Source organism: Ursus arctos, unplaced genomic scaffold (assembly GCF_023065955.2).
Source record: "Ursus arctos isolate Adak ecotype North America unplaced genomic scaffold, UrsArc2.0 scaffold_12, whole genome shotgun sequence".
Classification (NCBI taxonomy): Eukaryota; Metazoa; Chordata; class Mammalia; order Carnivora; family Ursidae; genus Ursus; species Ursus arctos.
The window spans coordinates 28797765-28815042 of record NW_026622786.1 but is presented as its reverse complement, the minus strand read 5'-3'; the positions used below and the strand labels follow the sequence as shown (position 1 = coordinate 28815042).

At 44.5% G+C, this 17278-nt stretch overlaps 1 protein-coding gene across 2 annotated transcripts in view; it reads right to left on the bottom strand.

Moving 5' to 3' along the window:
- BCAR3 (BCAR3 adaptor protein, NSP family member) overlaps nt 1–17278 on the bottom strand; it is a 130749-nt gene that overhangs the window by 74604 nt on the left and 38867 nt on the right. For both annotated transcript variants that reach the window (XM_044383636.3, XM_026497588.4), the window contains exon 3: nt 4–43. In XM_044383636.3, the coding sequence (XP_044239571.1) occupies nt 4–43 (40 nt within the window). The remainder of the gene's footprint in view (nt 1–3; nt 44–17278) is intronic.

The window sequence follows — 17278 nt, the reverse complement described above, 5'->3', positions numbered from 1 at the left end:
TACCTTCACATATTCCAGAGTTGGGTCCAGAAGATGCTGATCCCTGGAAAGAGAAAACAGTAAGTATGAGAACAATTGGGAACAATGCATTCTTGTGCTGAGTAAACTGTATTTAACATCATGTTCACCCTGTTCATTCAGATTATTAAGACGGGCCCACTTCCAGGCAGTACTCACAGCAGAAGGATAAGGAAGTTAGAAAAGACACAGATCCCTTTCATGGCGTGTGCTAGGGGTAGGGGGTAGGACACCACCATAATCCGCCTAGAAGCTCCACATGTTTTATCCTAGTCTGGCCCCAAGCCTTGGACTAGTTCATGTGCTAAAATCTGCAGCACAGAACAGCAAGGAGGACAGAGGTGGGTGTACAGCAGGACTGGATGCCCAAATGAGGGGTCCTCTGGGCCAGACAGCTGTGTTACGCCCTCTTTGACAGAAGAAAACGGAGGCTCACGCAGGCCCAGAGGCAGCCCGGGGGCAGAAGACGGAGTCTGCAGACCCAGCTCTGCTCCTAGACCACGTCTTCCTTTTTTTTTTTTTTTTAAATCACTGCCTCGACCTCGATTACCCCCAACCCTGGTGTCAGGCAGAGCAGTCCATCGTCATTTTCTTCGGTGCCCCAGTACTGTTCTCTCCCTGTCTAATGTCCGCATGTGTCTGTCATGATATGACGCTGGGGTTAACCAGACAATGAAAAGTAAACAGCAGCAGGGGGCCTTGAGGAGGCTGACTTCTTACAGAAATGAAGAGAATCGGCTGGGGCGAAGCAGAGGAGCGGGAGCCGTGCAAGCGGCCGGTTCCAGCGCTGGCAGGGTTACAGCGAGGTGCCCCTCCCAACGCAGGATGTGAACCGACAGCTAGCTGCCTTCGGAGACTTGAACTTCAAAAGCTCGACATATCCCTGCAGAGACAGCAGCATTTTGAGAGGACAGAATGGCTCTTAAGCCTGAGAGAGGAGTCTTCTCCACGGAGAGGGTCTTAGTGTATCTACAGAAAGAACGGGCGCCTCCCAAGTCCCCCCAACAAGCAGCTTCCTCTGCAAAGGGTGGGCTCAAGCCCCAAACCCTGGTGGTGTGGAGACCCCGCGAGATGGCAGCACTTTTCCCTGGGATAAGAGAGAATGCTGGTCGCTGCTGGAGCACAAGGCGTCCCGACCCCACGGCTCAGGGGTACCACCATCTTTTGGAAATGGAGGCAACCCCCAAAGCCATGCTTGGCTTGGTGTGACCGTCCATTTAGGCCCACACATGGGGGCACCTGCACGGGGGCAGCCGGCATGTTCTTGGGAACAGCACAAGCTCACTGTCCCTGGGCACATTCCCCCCAAAGAGGGGTATAAACCAGTCTTGCAAAGCCTCAAAACTCTCTCCTTCACGTTCGTTCATCAGGCATCTTTTCCCAAAGCACGGAGTCTGTGCTGAGCCTGGTCACCACCTCTGCCACACACTCCGGACACCGTGTCGATGTCATCAGGCTTTGCATCCGTGGAACCCCACCCGGCTAGTGACGAAAAACTTTGTCAGCAGCATGTTGGCTGTGCTCCCTTTTAAGTTCTTGAACCCCTGGTTTTCTACTGGACAACATTACAGGCATCTAGCCATCCCGTCTCAGGCTGAGCATCTGGGCCAGAGGTCTGGCCCTGTGAGGCCAGGAAGATGTTACAACCACTGAAATGCTGTTCTCGTTTGATGTACATTTTAAAATGCGCATTACATACATTCATACATACACATCTCAATGCTTAGATAGACAAGATCGGTATAGAGGGTTGAAATCAGTGGTTCCCAAATGTTTTTTGGTCTCAGGATCTCTTTACACTCTAAATTACTATGGACCCCAAACAGCTTTTGTTCATGTGGGTTATATCTACTGATTACTGACATTAGAAATTAAACGGAAATTTTCAAAATATTTATTAGTATTTTAAAAAGGAACCCATTTTATAAAAAACAATTTTATTACAAATAGTTATTTCAACAAAAATTTAGTGAGAAGAGTAACACCGTCTCACATTTTTGCAAATCTTTTTCATGTCTGGCATATGACATGAAATTAGCTTAGTATAGCTGAATTCTCATATCTTTTTTGGGGGGGGGATTTTGTTTATTTGAGAGAGAGCACGTGCACGTGCACAACCAGAGGGCAGAGGCAGAGGGAGAAGCAGACTCCTTGCTGAGCGGGGATTCCCCCCCCCCCCAACGTAGGCTTAATCCCAGGACCCTGGGATCATGACCTGAGCTGAAGACAGATGCATAACGTCAGAGCCACCCAGGTGCCCCTCTCCTATCTACTTTTGCATTCAGTATATCTTGGTTTAGAAAAAAAGTCCATCCTCACATAGATATGTAACTGGAAAAGGGAGGGATATTTCATTGGACTTTTCAGGTAATTATGTCTGCTCTTGATACCATACCAAACCTAAACAAGTGGTAGTTTCTTACAGGTTAGCTGTAACGCGGCATCTCTGACCACGCCTCTTACTCTTCTGCATCTATCCTATACTCCGATTGGACCTTTTATCCGTGTGTGGTTCTGTATCCCCTGTCCGGGAAAATCCTGGGTCACGGAGTTAGGCAGGTATTCCAAATTTCGACACATTTCATTATAATATAAAAAAAGAATCAACATTTGTCAGTATCGTCACTGATCTCATCAGAAGTTATTAAGCACTGGGCAGTGTCAAGCGCATGGTGGAGGATACAAGTTTTCCAAACTTCTCATTTTCACTTGAAAGCTTGAAGTTTTTCACTGGTAGCTAACACTGTCAGATATTTTCCTTGAGCTTCATTTCACTCATTTCTGGGAAACTATCTGCCAAATACCAAGACCATATAGTCACGGTTTGTCACTTTAATCCTCCTTTTTTAGGTGCTCAAATGTCATTCTTTCGGTAAATTCTTTTTGGAATTTTGTCCAGGATCTGCTCTTCTCACCAGATTTAGCTCCAAAGTCCTTTTCCTTTCACCTCTGAAAGCCGAGACGTTCTATTCTTCCTTTCTCTAGAGATGGACCTGAAAACTCTCTGAGCTGGTTCTCGCAGAACAGAGCCTTGAAGTTCTCTTGGGAAGAGGTGGGATAACCAACACGCACCAGGCCAGGCGCTGTGCCTGGTGGCTCCTGGGGCAGCGCGGATCAGCACGGTCCCCACTCTGCGACAAGATCTCCTAGAGGCCGGGCAGCCTGTGCTCTCCCATCCAGAGAGCCCAGCACCAAAAAGCCTGGGCTGTTCTCCAAAATGCCCCCACCTTAGATGAACCTCCTGTAGTCTTTTTTTTTTTTTTTTTTTTTTTTTTTTTAAGTAGGCTCCACACCCAGTGCGGAGCCCAACACAGGGCTTGAACTCATGACCCGGAGATCAAGATGTGAGCAGAGATCAAGAGTCGGACGCCTCACCGACTGAGCCAGGCGGAGCCCCTCCTGTGTTCCTCTTTGATCCTCTACCACTTATTTCTCCGGACAGAACAGAAGGAAACTGGGAGGCTCTGGTGAGGGATAATCCTGAAGTCCCCTTTGACCCTGCCCCCAAAATGAATTCTGCTGAGGGAGCTTGTTCATTCTACTGCAAGAGCAGAGGGGAACCCAAATGTCCTAAAATTCTAACTCAGGGCTCCCAGGGGTGCCCTAGAGGATCCTCATGTTCTCCTCATCCTTTTTAGAGAGGCAAGGAAGGAATACAGGAGCATGCATAATAAAACCAAGAGTATGTCACAAATCCAAAAGTTTTAAAAATCATTGCCCTGAACTAAATTACATTATTTTTAAGAGCTAGCTCCTATTTTTTATTTTTTTCAATTTTTTAAAAAAATTATGTTTAAATGCAGAAGTGCTGTCTTTCTCAGCCAGCCACCTCATCCCAGCTAGCCAAAAGAAGATAAGAGCTAGAAAATACAGCAGTTGGCCCTGTAGCCCCAGCCTCTAATTTGAAATAGACTATCCAATTATTCATACAAGTCTGTGCAGCAAACACTTCTTAAGCCACAGATTTATATTCTCCAACAGAGATCACTAGAAAACAAACAGAGGAACTTGGCAATACAAATGAAAAGTTTTTTTTTTAATTTTTTTTGCTTATTCAAATTATGAATCCCCACCCTTGTGAATCCATGATGTTTTGTGCATCTCCCTTTACAACTGGTGAGGCTGGCAGGCACCCACGGCCCCTCCGTCAGGCACGCTGCCCTACAGCACACGGCCCACAGACCACAGGAAAGCAGCAGAATGAAACTGAACCCTCCTGTTATTTTGTTCTTATGTTTATTACGTTTTAAATAACATCACTGTGTTTACTCTGGTTAAATCAGTCTCTCCAGGGTCCTGCTTTCTCAGGTTCATACTGAGGGATGTGTAGTTGGGAGTCACAGAAATGATGTATTTACTATTTTAGTTGTTTCTCATCAGTAACCCGGTTACTAGTTCCTCCCTCTTAAAAGGACACGTTTGCTATTTTGAGTTAAGTGGTTCTCCATCTTGAATATATAAGCAGAATTTCACTAACAGATCTTTTCTGAGTGCATGGAATACAGATGAGGAATGAAGTACCCTATGTCTGCCTTAAATTACAGAATGTCTTAAATGAATGAATGTTTTGACTTCTTTAAATATTATAGAGTAAATTAATGGCTAGCATTGTTGCCAAACAAATGTCCTTCCAGATGTAACAAAGAGAAATCATTTGTAATAAGAGGATTCCTTCATGCAACAGAGGGATGTGAGAAACTAGGTCCAACTGTTCCAGACTGAGTAGAATAACGATTCCCCTTAAACTCCATGCACACCAGTAACCCGCAGAGTGGGCACCCCTCCTTTGTGCACACGGCCTGCATGGTACTTTGCATTTTGGTTCTTTCTATTGTATATTTATTTATATATGGTCTCTCCTTGACAAGGTGAGTGAGCAACCCAAGAGTAGTGGCAAGTCTGCTTCATCCCCAGTATCTCCATAGTTCTTGCATTCACCCCACAAACACCATCAAGCACCTACAACATGCTATGCTGTAGGCCAGACAATGGAAACAGAGGAATCATAGTCAAAGGCTCTGCTCCCAGAGAAGATGCAGGCAAGTGGGGAAGACAGATCAACAGACCTAAAACAACTCAAGTTGGTGTCAGTGGGAAGGAAACACTATGGATGGGCCTTTGAGGGAACCTTTGAGCTAAGGTTTGAGGGCTGGTAGGGATTCACTGGGTGAAGCTGTGAGGTAGGTGGTGATGAGAAATGTCCAGGCAATGGGAGAAGCATGTGGAAACACACGGGGACATGGGACACTGTGGTGCACTTGGGAAACCACAGCATTCAGGAGTAATTCCATTCTAGCGCAGGCCACCAGCATCTCTCGCCAAGACGCCGGCAACACCTTCCCAGCTCCACCATCTCCACAGCAGCCAGCATGATCTTTCCCCAAATCAAAATCCTCTAATAACTCCCATCCGATCAGAACAACATCCTGGAATTCTCACCAGAGCCTCCGAAGCCCTGGTTGGCATGGTCCCTGCCAGGTCTCCAACCTCACTGGGGTGGGCAGAATTCTAAAGATGTCCCCCAACAAGAGCCCCATTGCCTGGAGAGTCAACCAAACACTAATCTCAGTACTGCTGTGAAGGGATTTCGCAGATGTAAGCCTCAAGTCAGCCGACATCAAGATTTGGCAACTATCCAAGTGGACCTGACATGCAAAGTCAGGGCGCCTCAACATGAAGGACCCTGTTGCCAGCGTGATGTTACAACATGGCCTGTGACAAGGCCCAAGGCACGGAACTTTGAGCGGCCTCTACGTGGGAGCTGCCCCTAGCAGATATCCAGGAAACAGATCTCAATCCTACAACCACAAGGAATTGAGTTCTGCCAACAACCTGAATGGCCTTGGAAGCAGCTTCTTCCCCAGAGGCTCAGCTGAGAAGATAGCTGTTGACATCCTGAATTTGAAACCTGTAACCAAGACCCAGCTGAGCTCTGTGGGACTTCTGTCCTACAGAAACTGTGAGGTAATAAACAGGTATTAAGGCACCAAGTTTCTGGCAACTTGTTACTCAGCAAAAGCATACTAACACACACATTGGCTATTCCACTCATTCCATCCAAGGCCTACTGACTTCTCTTTCTGGTGCTCAAACATACCAACTTGGTCGCTGCCTCTGTCGCTTGGCGTTTACTACTGTTCCTTTGCCTAGAACATTCTCCCTGCAGTTCTCAAAGGCTCACTCCCCTGCAACATTCAGGTCTCTGCTCAAACAACACCTCCTCAGAGCAGCTTTCCTTAAACACCTATCTAAATGAGCAGCCCCACTACCCTCTATTGCCTTAGCGGGCTTTATTTTTTTCCCATATTAGCTGATATTATATGAAATGTTTATTTGCTCATGGTCTTTTTTCTGGAATATAATCCTGCAAGACTGAGGCTTTCTTTGCTTTATTCACCTTGATATCCCCTGTGCTCTGCACACAGCCGTTGCCACATAACCATTTGCTGAATTCATGAATAAAAGAGCAAGTAACGCAAGCACAGGGTTGGGGGAGGCTCGGGAGCGGCGGGGGTTTGGGAGGTCAGGATGAAAAAGAGGCAGAGACAGAGCATAAGGGCCCTGGATGCCATGTAAACACGTCTAGACTTAGGAAAGCAATGGGATTTGTTGAAAAGTCTTAAGCTGCAGAAGAATCAGAGATTTGTGTTTTAGAAAAATCTCCCTGCACTGGTGTGGAAAACAGATTTGTGGGGGGCAAGATGGAGTCAGGAAGACCAAAGGAGAGGATGCTGGAGAGGTCTGGGTGACAGAGTGAGGCTTGGGCTATAGTGACAGAGGGGGCGGGGATGGCGTACAGATTTCGGAGACTTTTCTAAGTGAGAAAAGACAGATGGTGGTAAATGACTGGCTTCCGTGGGTGAAAGGGAAGAGAGAGATAAGGGCACTTACTGAATTTTTTCTAAGGGAACTAAGTAGATGGTGCCTAGCACATCTCGATACGTTCATTAAGAATGAACTAGCAAAAACCTTTGCTTCAAGCACTACACTATACGAACTTTTGAGACTATCAGAATCTGAGTTATCTATAAGACTTTGCCCCATTACCACCCTTTTCTCATGGTTGGCAGTGCACGTATGATTGCTGCCATCCAGCTACTGAATGTCTCAGATAAGCTCCCTTCCTTTTTATCTGTAAGTAAGTTACTTTCAGAAGGGTCGTTCACATCTTCCAAATTACGAACATGTACATCTTTTCCGTAAAGTATGATGAAATGTAACAGATATTTAAGGGATCCCTTCACATCAACAAAAATGGTTAACTCAGGAAGAAAACACAGAACTACAAAACAAGATAGCTGTGTAGATACCAGTCGAGAATACCTGCTTTATGTAATCCTTTGGTCTTTTCCATCTGCCCCACCCCCACAGTGAGCAACCAGCACTTGTCACATAGCAGCCAACTAATAAATAAACAAGGGCAAAAATGGACAAATGAAAATTTAAACCACAAACAAACACCTTTGTATATGGTCCAAATAAGGCCTCAGAAAATTAGAAATTTCTACTCTGGGACTTTGATTCGCTTAATAGGGTAGACCAGATACTCTGAAAGCTAAATGATAAATTAAATTACAAATATATTTTCAAATGCATTGTGGAAGTCACAAGAAAGATAAATCCTCAAGAAGCACAGACTTATAGAAAACAGATACAGAAACAGAGAACAAAGGAACAAGAGGGTAAGAAGCAAAGCAGGGAGGTTGAGCCCCGAGTCCACAGAAGTCAGCAACCTACCCGCGAAGCCATGTGTAACACTGAGCCATCAGAACGGGACTATACCACCCCTACAAAAAGAATGTGCAAAAATAACTACATACATCAAAATTAAGAAGGTAGCATGCTCTCTAGCAAGGGAAACCAAGAAGGAAACCTACTGTCTCCACCACAAATTCTGATGGAAAAAATGACAGTAATAAGAGTCTGCCCTAAGAAACTGTAACCACAGATCAGCCTTCATGTTGGTTGGGATTCAAATTTATACTACCTGCTTTGACAGAGAATCCAAAACTGAGACATGAAAGTGTCTGGGCTGCTAGTGCCATTAGTAAGGAAACCGTGTAAATACTTTCTGGGGGGAAAACTTTATCAACAGAATACCACTCAGGATATCCACAAATGTGGTCGAACATAAATTTCCTCTCAGAAATAGCCACATACACAAGGAAGCAAGCCCCAAACACTGAAGTCAGCAGAAAGAACAATACACTGAGATCCTCAAAGACTTCAGATACTGGAATATCTGATGTAGGCTATAAAATAACGATGCTTTTTTTAAAATAGATGGAATCAAAAAGTGATCGCAGAATAAACAGGTAATTATAAAAATTTTAAAAACTGATGAAAATATATAAATTTATTCTGCTACATAACAGGTTAAACATGACCTAAGAAAATAGGACACATCTATGGAGAAACTATAAATAAATATACAAAGACCCTATACAAAACACAGCACAGACAGAAAAGGTGATGGGAAATAGAAAAGCGATGTGGAAGATAGAATGAGAAGGCCTAATTACAGTTAACCAGAACTCCAGAAGAAGAGAATCAAGAGAGAAAGGAAAAGCAATAGTCGAAGAAATAATGATGGGAAATCTTCGAAATAAATGAAAGAGACCCATTCTCAGATTCGGGCATCCCAGTGCATCCCACGCAGTATCAACAAAAATGCATTCTCACCTAGACACACTGCAGGGAAGCCATAGCCCATCAAAACCAGAGAGAACATCTTCTCTAAAAGCAGCCAAAGAGCAAAGGAAGGTTGCCCCCTGAGCAATGAGGATTAGGCTGGCAGCAGGGCTTCATCAGCCAGAAGGGAAAGTGAGGAGCTCAAAATTTCCTACCCAGCCAAAGCACCACGAACAAAGGTGAATAAAGACAATTTTAGATACATAACGACAGAGAACACCATCTGGGAAGAATGAAAAGGATGTGAGAACAGCTTAAGACCTAAGAGTGAATGACGCACACAGTAACTGGTAAGCATGTAGGTGACTCCAAAACCAGCAGGATGGTACAGAACAAGACGAATGTGTCATTTGTGGAGTTAAAAAAAAAAAAAAACAGCAAGAGCTGGCAAAGACGGGGAGAAATCGGAAACCTGATGCAGGGTTGGCAGGAACGTCAGCGGGACAGCTGCTAGGAAAAACAGTCGGAGGTTCCTCACGAAATTCAAAATAGAACTACCATGTGATCCAGCGATTCCACTTCTGAGGAGATACCCAAAAGCACTGAAAGCAGGATTTCGAAGAGCTAGTTGTGCATACGTGTTCTTAGCCGCATTCTTCACAGAAGCCAAACTGTGGAAGCAACCGAAGCATCCACTGATGGACGAACGGATACACAAATGTGGTGTACACACACAACGGAATATTACTCGGCCTTAAAAAGGAAGGAAACTCTGACACCAGCTGCAACAGACTTTGTGCTAAGTAAACCAGTCACACAGAACAGTGTACGAGCTTATTGATTTATTTAGATTCTATTTATTTATTTGAGAGAGAGTGAGCGAGCGTGCACACACACAAGTAGGGGGAGGTATAGAGAGAGAAGGGCAAGTGGGCTCCACAGTGAGTGTGGAGCCAGATGCAGGGCTTGATCTCACAACCCTGAGATCCTGACCTGAGCTGAAATCAAGAGTGGAGTGTTTGGCTGAGCCACCCAGGCGCCCCTGGACAATTTTATTTACGTGAGGTGCCTAGAGTAGTCAAATTCACAGAGACAGGAAGAATGGCGGTTGCCAGAGGCTGGGGGGAGGGGACAGGGAGTTATTTCACGGTTACAGAATTCCTGTTTTGCAAGACAAAAAGAGTTGGGGAAACTGACTACACAACAAAGTGAATTACTTAATACTATTCATTAACTCACCACTCATTAACTATACATTTAAAAATGGCTAAGCTGGTAAATTTTATGTGTATTTTACCACAATTTTTTTAAAAAAGACAAACTAATGGGGCGCCTGGGTGACTCAGTCAGTTAAGCGTCTGACTCTTGATTTTTGCTCAGGTCAGGATCTCAGGGTCGTGAGATGGAGCCCCGTGTCAGGCTCCGTGCTCAGTGGGAAGTCTGCTTGAGGATTCTCCCCCTCTCCCTCTGCCCCTCTCCCCTGAATGCTCTCTCTCCAACATAAATAAACTTAAAAACGATAATAAAAAGACAAACTAAAATATAGGGCAACAATGGTATATAAGCCAAGTGGAAGGCCACAGCCAGAGCTAGCATTCTAAGGTCCTGTACTGGTCAGAAAGGAAGTATTGTTTTACTTTATGTTTTATAAAGTAATTATATTTTTAAAGTAACCACTAAATGAAGAGTACAGTATTTTTAAAAAGACAACACAAAATAAGGCAATTTTAAAAACCCATAGGCTTAAAAAAATGCACAGCTAATACAGACGTGCAGAATAAGAGGCAGCTATAAGTCCAAACACTGTATATCACTCAACACAGTAACTGTTAACTAGATTAAACTTGTAAAACACATTTTGGTAGAATATAGCACATACTGGATTCAATAAGGGGTGTTTTAAAGGAAATGTATAACCGTAACGCTTATTTCTAGGGGAAAAAAAAGACTGAAATTAATGAAGTGTCCAGCTTAAAAGAATAAACGAAAATAGAACAACAGAGATAAGGGAGAGAAATTAAATATAAAACAATGATACAACAGGGGAGCAAGAAATAAAGCCTTGTTCTTTGGAAAGCCTAATAAAATGAACCTCTGACGGTTGTCATCCAGGGGAAAAGAGAGAAAGCACAAAACAATATAAGAATGACAAGAGGGCATAGTAAGAGAATCCTATGAACACCTTTATGCCAATAAGTTTTAAAACTTAGCATAAATGAACAAATTCCTAGAAAATACTAAAACAGACTCAAAAAGAAACAGAAATCTGAATAGCCCTATAACCATTTAAAAAACGGAATCAGCAGTTCAATATCTTACCACAGGCCTCAATGGTTTTACTATCTAGCAAGTTCTGCCAAACGTTGGAATTGTTACTTGAAAATTATATAAAAGCTTCAAGAGAATGGAAAAAGAGGATATTTTCACTTTGATCCCCAAAGCAGACAAGGCCAATAAAAGGAAAGTATAGGGTAATCTGGCACATGAATTTTTTTTAAACCCTCAATAAAATATTAAGAAACCAATTCTAACAATGTATAAATATACATCATAATCAAACTAGGTTGACTCCAAAAATATAGGGTCAGTTTAACAGTGAAAACCTATTGATACAATTTACCACATTAACAGGTTAAAGGAGAAAAATCATTTGACGCGTCTAATTAATGGGAGAAAAAAGTACTTAAAAAAAAAAAAAATATATATATATATATATATATCATCCTTCCAGGATCTCAGCAGGGAAAAAGCTAACTCTTCACAAACGAAATACAGAAGAACTTCCATAACCTGACAAAGGGAATCTATGAAAGCCCTCAGCAAGAACTAGTTTTAATGGCAAAGTATTATGATCATTACTAAAATCAAGCCATCAATATCAGAAACAAGGATGTCCATTCTAACTTCTATACTCCACTGTCCTGAGGTCCTAGCCCATACAGTTAAATAAAAGGTATAGGAACCGGAAAAAGGAGAACAAAACTGTCATGATTCACAAAAGCTCACTGTCTACATCAGAACAAAAAGAATCCCTATAGACCTTATAAGGAAGTAGAGCAAAGCTCCCGGATATGAAGCACTGTGCAAATACCTTCTATCTAAAACTCACTGAGGGTCGGGGCTAGAAGGCTTGTATGTCCAGGTCGGAGCTCTTGCTTTGTGGGTGTTCATTCATCACAAATGAACTCGTTCCTAGAACACCTAACTGAAATGCAAGACAAAGAGATATGTGGGACCCATAGGTCGAGTTTCTCTGTTTACCCGAAGTGGTGGGGCCAAGGAAGAGCAATCACTGCACCCTCGGGGGCTACTGGTTTACCATTCTTTTTTTTTTTTTTTTTTTTTTTTTTTAAGATTTTATTTATTTATTCGACAGAGATAGAGACAGCCAGCGAGAGAGGGAACACAAGCAGGGGGAGTGGGAGAGGAAGAAGCAGGCTCATAGCGGAAGAGCCTGATGTGGGGCTCGATCCCGGATCGCCAGGATCACGCCCTGAGCCGAAGGCAGACGCTCAACCACTGTGCCACCCAGGCGCCCCTGGTTTACCATTCTTAACCAACTCATGACCAGGGCTTGTCCCACAATCAGGGACAGTGAACCCAACAACTGGGACAAAGTTTGCCCTCCACTGGCAACTTGGTGGCTGCAGCCCATTCGCATGTGGATATGGCCATGGAATCCAGAGCCTTCACCCTCCATTCTGCATCACGAAGTGCCATCAACATCTCAGGATCTTGGCTGGGAAGAAGCAGGGATGGAAGGATTGCAGGAAGGAAGAGCTAGCAATAGGCTTTAAATCTACCAGGAGCCTGTCCACGGGACAATATTTCTTACTAGATCATGTTCTCTTAGGTAAAATTAATATGTGGGACAGTCTAGCATTCTCATTTTATATTTTATTAGAGGATATCCACGGTGCTAAGCCTTGCCCATCTCTCCAGCCTCAGCTCCTCACCTTGCTCCTTACACTCCAGTAAATCCAAATTGTTCGGAATTCCCTGAACCAAGAGGTCTTGAGTCCCCACCGTCTTCCTGTTCATTCCCACCTTCTCTGACCACTCTTCCCCTGCCCCCTACTACTCACAGAATAACATCTCCCCAGCACTTTCTTATTATAAAACCTTATGACAATTATAATTCAATCCCATACATGTACTCCTGCCCCTCTCCCTTACTGGACTATAAGCTCACAGAGAACAGGGACTATATTTTATTTTATTCACCTTTGTATCCCCAGGGCACAGTTGCTTGAAAAGTGTTGGTTTGAATGAATGAACAAGCGTGTGTGTGTGTGTGTGTGTGTGTGTGTGTGTGTATGTGCATGTGTGTCCTCTCCACTGTGCAAAAGGCCTAGACACCAACCCTTCCCTTTGCCACTCCCTGGGTTCACCAAGGGAAGAACAACATTGGAGGGAGAGAGGCAACGAGAGAGAGATGATTTTGACTGATGGGCCTCCAAATTAAGGAGCTAATCTAGCCCCAAGCCTGTGCCTGAACTGCGGTGGCCGCAGACAGGACCCCCTCAGCTGTGGATCGTTACTGCTGTCAGGGCTGTGCCTGGCTCCCCAGCCCCACGGAGACCAGATGTTTTCAAAGTGACATCGAGAGGCTAGCTGCTCCCGCTGGACACGAATCTCTCTGGACAGGTCTGAAAGGCCATGTGTGAAGTTCATCGCGGGGAGCACCAAGAGGACAGAGTTTACTACAGGACCATTTCCATCGGCTCGTGGGAAAATGAGAAGAGATGAATGCTTAAAACAGGGCGAGCCTGGTGAGTAGAGAGATGGTGTCTCTTGGAAAAATCTCAACTAGTGTGTGATTAGATGGACAGGTTCTTTAATGATGCTGAGAATCACATAACCGCCCCCAAAGAGTGGGAAAGAGGGACCTTCCTACTCTAGGTGGGGGTATATTAGTATATAGTCTTTTTTTTTTTTTTTTTAAGATTTTATTTATTTGTCAGAGAGAGACAGAGCGCACAAGCAGGGGGAGCGACAGGCAGAGGGGAAGCAAGGAGCCCAATGTGATGTGGAACTCGATTCCAGGACTCCGGAATCATGACCTGAGCTGAAGGCAGGCACTTAACCAACTGAGCCACCCAGGCATCCCAAGTCTTTGCTTGTTTTAAAAGGGATGTAGCTTTAAAAACAGAGACTATAACACTTCTAGACATGCACCTAGGAAAATACATTTGGTTTCATCACCTTGCAAAATAAATGAGAAGAGATTCACTCTCCCACATCTCACAACGTACTTACTGACCTTATTTGTTAAATAGGCTTCACTAGGAGTTGACAGGATTAAGGTTCGGGCATATTTTATATTCTCCTCCCAGGGTTACCATATGACATGAGAAGTTCCTCTTCACTAATACACTAAACATTAGGGATATTCCTTAATGATTAAACCAGAAGATCTGCTTTAGAGCAGAGGAGTGGCCTCAGCAGAAGCTCACTGCAGTGGAGGGAATTCATCTTGCATTTCTGGTTGTCTAGAGCTAAAAACAATTCACCAGATTTGTGACCTGGGTAGCCAAGTGTGACCGCTTCCCTTTGTCCGAATATTAAACTTCAATTAATGCTCCTAAAATCACATTAGCTTCTTTGACAACCAGAGCACGCTGCTGACTCATTCTGAAGCTGCACTTAACCGAATCCTGCAATATTTTTCACATGCAGCTATAACCCAAACCCCATACTCTGACTTTGTTGTTGGACTCTGGTGCCAGTTTTTGCCCCTCACTAGAGTCTTATCCAATTAGATTTGATCTACTCTTTCAAAACACAAAGATCTTCTTTGGATCTCATTTCTGTCATTTTGACATATTTTTCTTCTATGACTCATGTCATCCACCAATGTGATCTGTATGTCAATATTATTGTCTAAACGATTTTTGAAAATTGGCTAGAGTGGGCCAACACGTGGGTCGATCCGGACACAGCCTACAAAACGCTTCATCTACTACCACCTGGCCCGCCTCTCACCAGTGATTAACATCTGCTTACACACCTCTCAACCTTCCTTTAATCTCCCAACAAATAACCCCGGGAAGGAAGTCAATCTGGTATGACTTGCTTTTGGCAAAGCCCTGCTAATATACCAATAGTTGCTGTTTCCTCCACCGAGTATGCAAAATTCATTGTCCTAATAATCCTTTTAAGATATTTCCTGAGATCAGGTCAATCGTATCATTTTACAGCTTAACTTCTTCATCTCTCTCGTTCCTTTCTCAAAAATTGAAATACTCCTCTGTCTGTATCTTCCCTGTAGCATGTTATGCCTGCATCTCTCCGAGGTGGATGGTCTCGATCTTGGCCTCGGGGTTTCACCTCATTTGGTGGCATTAGAGCCTCTTGCCATGGCCTCTTCTGCTCCAGGCTGACAGTTCTCTTCCTTTGCAGGGATCCTACCTTTTCTAATCAGAGAAGTCATTTCCTTGACAAAAAATGCAAGCTGGACAGAGGCTCAGAAGTTTGGTTTCTCTCCCATGCCCCCTCTCTCTGGTTTTATTGTTCTAAACATAATTTCTGAAAGCCCTTTTTGTTACCCTTAGCCTTTTTCACAATCCTCTGCTCACACTGCACTCTGTTTCTTTTATAGCCCACAGCCACCCTCTCATATGGTCCTTGGTTGCATAGGTTGCACAGCTCAAGCTTTCCTGGGCCTGGGTCCAAGGCCTGGACAGGCCAGAGCAAGTGGCGGCACAGAGCAGGCAGGCCCCAAGGGAAGGGTTATCTAGAAAGCACCGTTTTCAACCACCCCGTCAAGGATGTGCATACCTGGAAATATGTTAAGGTCCGAGGTCAAGAAAAGCAGAATGACTTACAGAACTAGGGAGTGATACGAAAGGCTATCCCATGGATGGGAAGTTAGGTCAGCGGCAAAGAAGATGGAAAGAACAGATGCTGGTGAGGTCGGATGGTTCAAAAGGGGCACCCCTTTTCCCTAGGGCTATGAACTCCTCACATGGACACAGCCCCAGCCTGCCTTTAACGCTCCACCACCCAGCACAAAGCCAGGCACACGGGCCATGTTCAATGCACCCATGGATGAATTCATCAGAACGGCCCTGGCTCATTGCACTGCATTAGGGGGATCTAGCTGACGACAGTCCTGCAGACATAGCCTTAAACCAAGAACGACTTGGACGGTCACCTCCCTCTTCCTCCTTTGAACAGTGTTGGGTGCACTACTAACAGTTGTCCTCACCTGTGTTTCCCTTTCAGAGCTCGGGCCACGCGATCAGCTTTATCATTTCCTTCAACTTGGGAATCTTTCCTCTTAATGCCCAGGGTACACTGCGGATGAGGACACACTTCCCTCCCTGGCTATCAGAGTCTAAGGCTTGGGTCCTTCTAAAACTCCTGCTTCTATGAGTCCGTTTCTATCTCACTTGAAAATACAGCAATGCCTGATTAATGTGTTCATGACGTATATTAAAAGGATGGCGATTAAACCACCTCCCCAGGCAGATTCCCTAATCATGTGAAAAAGGCATCGTTTAAATATCCTACATGTTACACTCTGGTGAGTCTATATGGAAGCCAAGACTAATCTAGTTGATAAAAACTTGACACGGTCATAGGTTAACCTGTGCTCAGCAGAATTCCAGTGATAGCATTAAGCTAAAAGCTACAGCTCAAATCTTAACTTGGCAGCAGTCAGTCAAATTGAATAGAGTAAGAATAAGAAAAACCGTATCAAGGCCAGTATGTCTCTTGGCAGGCAGAGAGGGTCTGGCATCAGTGACTCATCAGGCTTCAGGCTGTCTGAGCCCAAACACAGCACTTTTGATAAAAGCAGATGCTTTGTTTGGCTGCTGTCTGATTTGCCCTTCCTCACTCCCCCAGTTCCATCCACCCCACCCCCAGCCGCTCCTCATCCCCTCTAAAACAGCGTCTGTCAAGGTTTCTTCTCAACTAATTCAAAGGCAGAATAAGAGTGGTGTGGTTTTGAGGTAAGGTGCTCAAGACCTCTAAAAGGAAAGATTTCACCGAGCCAGATACAACACATGCCCTCGACCGGCTTCCAGGGCAGGCAGCCATCCTCAAGGGCGCTACCCACCCAAACCTTGGAAAAGCAGCTGTCACCCCTCGGGCAAAAGATGTCACCCACAGTCACCCATTTACCCCCTCTCTCCATAGAGTCATCGGGGACCGTGTGGGACCCCGTAGGGAAGCATAATCACCGCACTGCTGACACAGGCCCACAGAGAGAGCAGCCCTGGGGACATGTCTGCTTTAATTAAATCAAAAACGTTTTATAAAAAGACTCAAGTAATGAAAAAGTGTGTTTTGTTTTATTATATGCTTAAAAGATTAGATCTTTTCCTATTGAATTTTGTCTCTCATCTTAAAAAGAAAAACCTTCCTTTGGACAGTACCCCCATGCAGCTCCTGCCTCCTTTCTCTGCTCCCCTCCAAACCCAAGGCTCAGCCTCTATGGCTGACTCCTTGGAACTGATGCGGTGGTTCCTCAGGGTTGGGTTCTAGGGTCCCTTCCCTTTACACTTTATACAGCTCCCACCCTTGGTGAGGACATCTGTTCCATGGCTTTAATTTCACGTCTATGCAGACTCTGAACTTGGTAACTTTTAGCATAGTTCTCTCTCCCGAGCTCCAGGCTCCT